Raw genomic sequence first — 1481 nt, forward strand, 5'->3', positions numbered from 1 at the left:
GACGGCGCCCTGGGGCAGCCCCCGCTTCTCCCGCGGGTATTCCTCCTTCCTCTCCTTTGGCTCGCTCTGATAACGCTTTTGCTGACAAGACGCTCAACCTTGTCACATTTCTAAGAGTTTACAGCTGGGCAAGTTGTGAAATCAATGTCTGACTTTGTCGGGCGCCCGTACGCGCAGCTGATCCAGGTCGCCTCCGAAGAAGATTTGCTAACTCATTGCTCTGCCAAAGTTCGTGCATTGGAATCGCCAATAGAAAGGGGACGTTTTACAGCCTTAATGATTTTTTTATCCACTCCTCTTTTTTATTGGCATGTTTCGTCCTCACCAAAGAGAACCCTTATCAGCCACAGCACAAGTCCAGCGCACGTCAGCTAAATCTCCCCCTTCTCCGAGCACGGCCCCGGCTATCTGCAGCCCCATCTGCGAGATGATCAAAGAGGAGAGGTTTCCACCCAGAGACTCTGTCCAGCGGAAGAGGAAGCATTAAAGGCTGTGGCTCAAACAAACGTTTACCAAACATTCTGTGTTCCAAACACTCCCGTTGTTCCTTCCTGCAGCTCTGGGTAAAACACCAGCAAGACGCCCGGTGGGTCCCACGGTACAGCGAGAAGAGGCCAAACACCCCTGTCCGGTGCCAGGGCCTGCCCAGCTCCGCCGGTGCCAGCCCGCGCAGACGACCGAGAGCCAAGCGTCCGTGCAGATCCCCGTCGGTTGGCCGCATGCTTACCCGGCGTCGGTGGCAACCACCAGCCCACGCACACACACAACCCTTGCCATGCTGCGGCAGAGAGCACAACCCCGTCACGGTGGCGCAGCCGGCAACAGGGCGAGCACCGGGAGCCGAAAGCCAGGGAGGACTCTGAGCAGAGCCCAGCAACTCGATGCTCTTGGAGGACACCACACGAGCAGCTTAAGAAGACCCCAGGCTGCCAGCTTCCCCACCCAGGATTTCAACCTCCCCCCAAAAAGTGACCCGCTGGGAGAAGGACGGCATTGGCCCGGAGGGGCACACGGAGCCTACAACCCACCTTGTCCATGTGGAAGATGAGGTCCAGCTCACAGACGTTCTCAAAGCACTTGTCCAGCGTCTCCACAAACACCTGAAGTGGCGGGAAGGGAAGGTCAGCACAGACCATCGCGAGATGCTTCCGCACACAGCCCCGGGCCCACAGGCAAAAAAAGCCGCAGCCCCCACCAGAAACTTCTCGCGCCCTAGGGCGTCCCCCTGAGTGGGGACAAAACCCTCTCAACCAGCCCCTCTCCCTCCGACGGCGGGGAAGCGCCTGTTCCCAGAGCAACCCCAGGCAGGTCCAGCCCGGGGGCTGACCGGGACCCCCCAGCACCGTGCCAGTCCTCGCTACGCCACAGAACCCGAGAAGCCCAGACCCGCCATGGGGAGAGCTCGGCTCGGCAGGGGGCCGGGGCTGGACGAGCGCCTGGCCCTGCTGCGGAGGGAGGGCACGGGGGGTCCAACTGGGCAG

General features: G+C 60.8%; 1 protein-coding gene across 1 annotated transcript in view; it reads right to left on the reverse strand.

The window, feature by feature from the left end:
- Nucleotides 1–1481, reverse strand: part of LOC104125981 — a gene marked incomplete at its 3' end in the record, with an annotated part of 21828 nt that overhangs the window by 7543 nt on the left and 12804 nt on the right. The window contains exon 5 of the mRNA XM_035893973.1: nucleotides 1029–1100. Within this exon, the coding sequence (XP_035749866.1) occupies nucleotides 1029–1100 (72 nt within the window). The remainder of the gene's footprint in view (nucleotides 1–1028; nucleotides 1101–1481) is intronic.

This window comes from Egretta garzetta, unplaced genomic scaffold (assembly GCF_000687185.1).
Source record: "Egretta garzetta isolate BGI_Z169 unplaced genomic scaffold, ASM68718v1 scaffold1335, whole genome shotgun sequence".
NCBI lineage: Eukaryota > Metazoa > Chordata > Aves > Pelecaniformes > Ardeidae > Egretta > Egretta garzetta.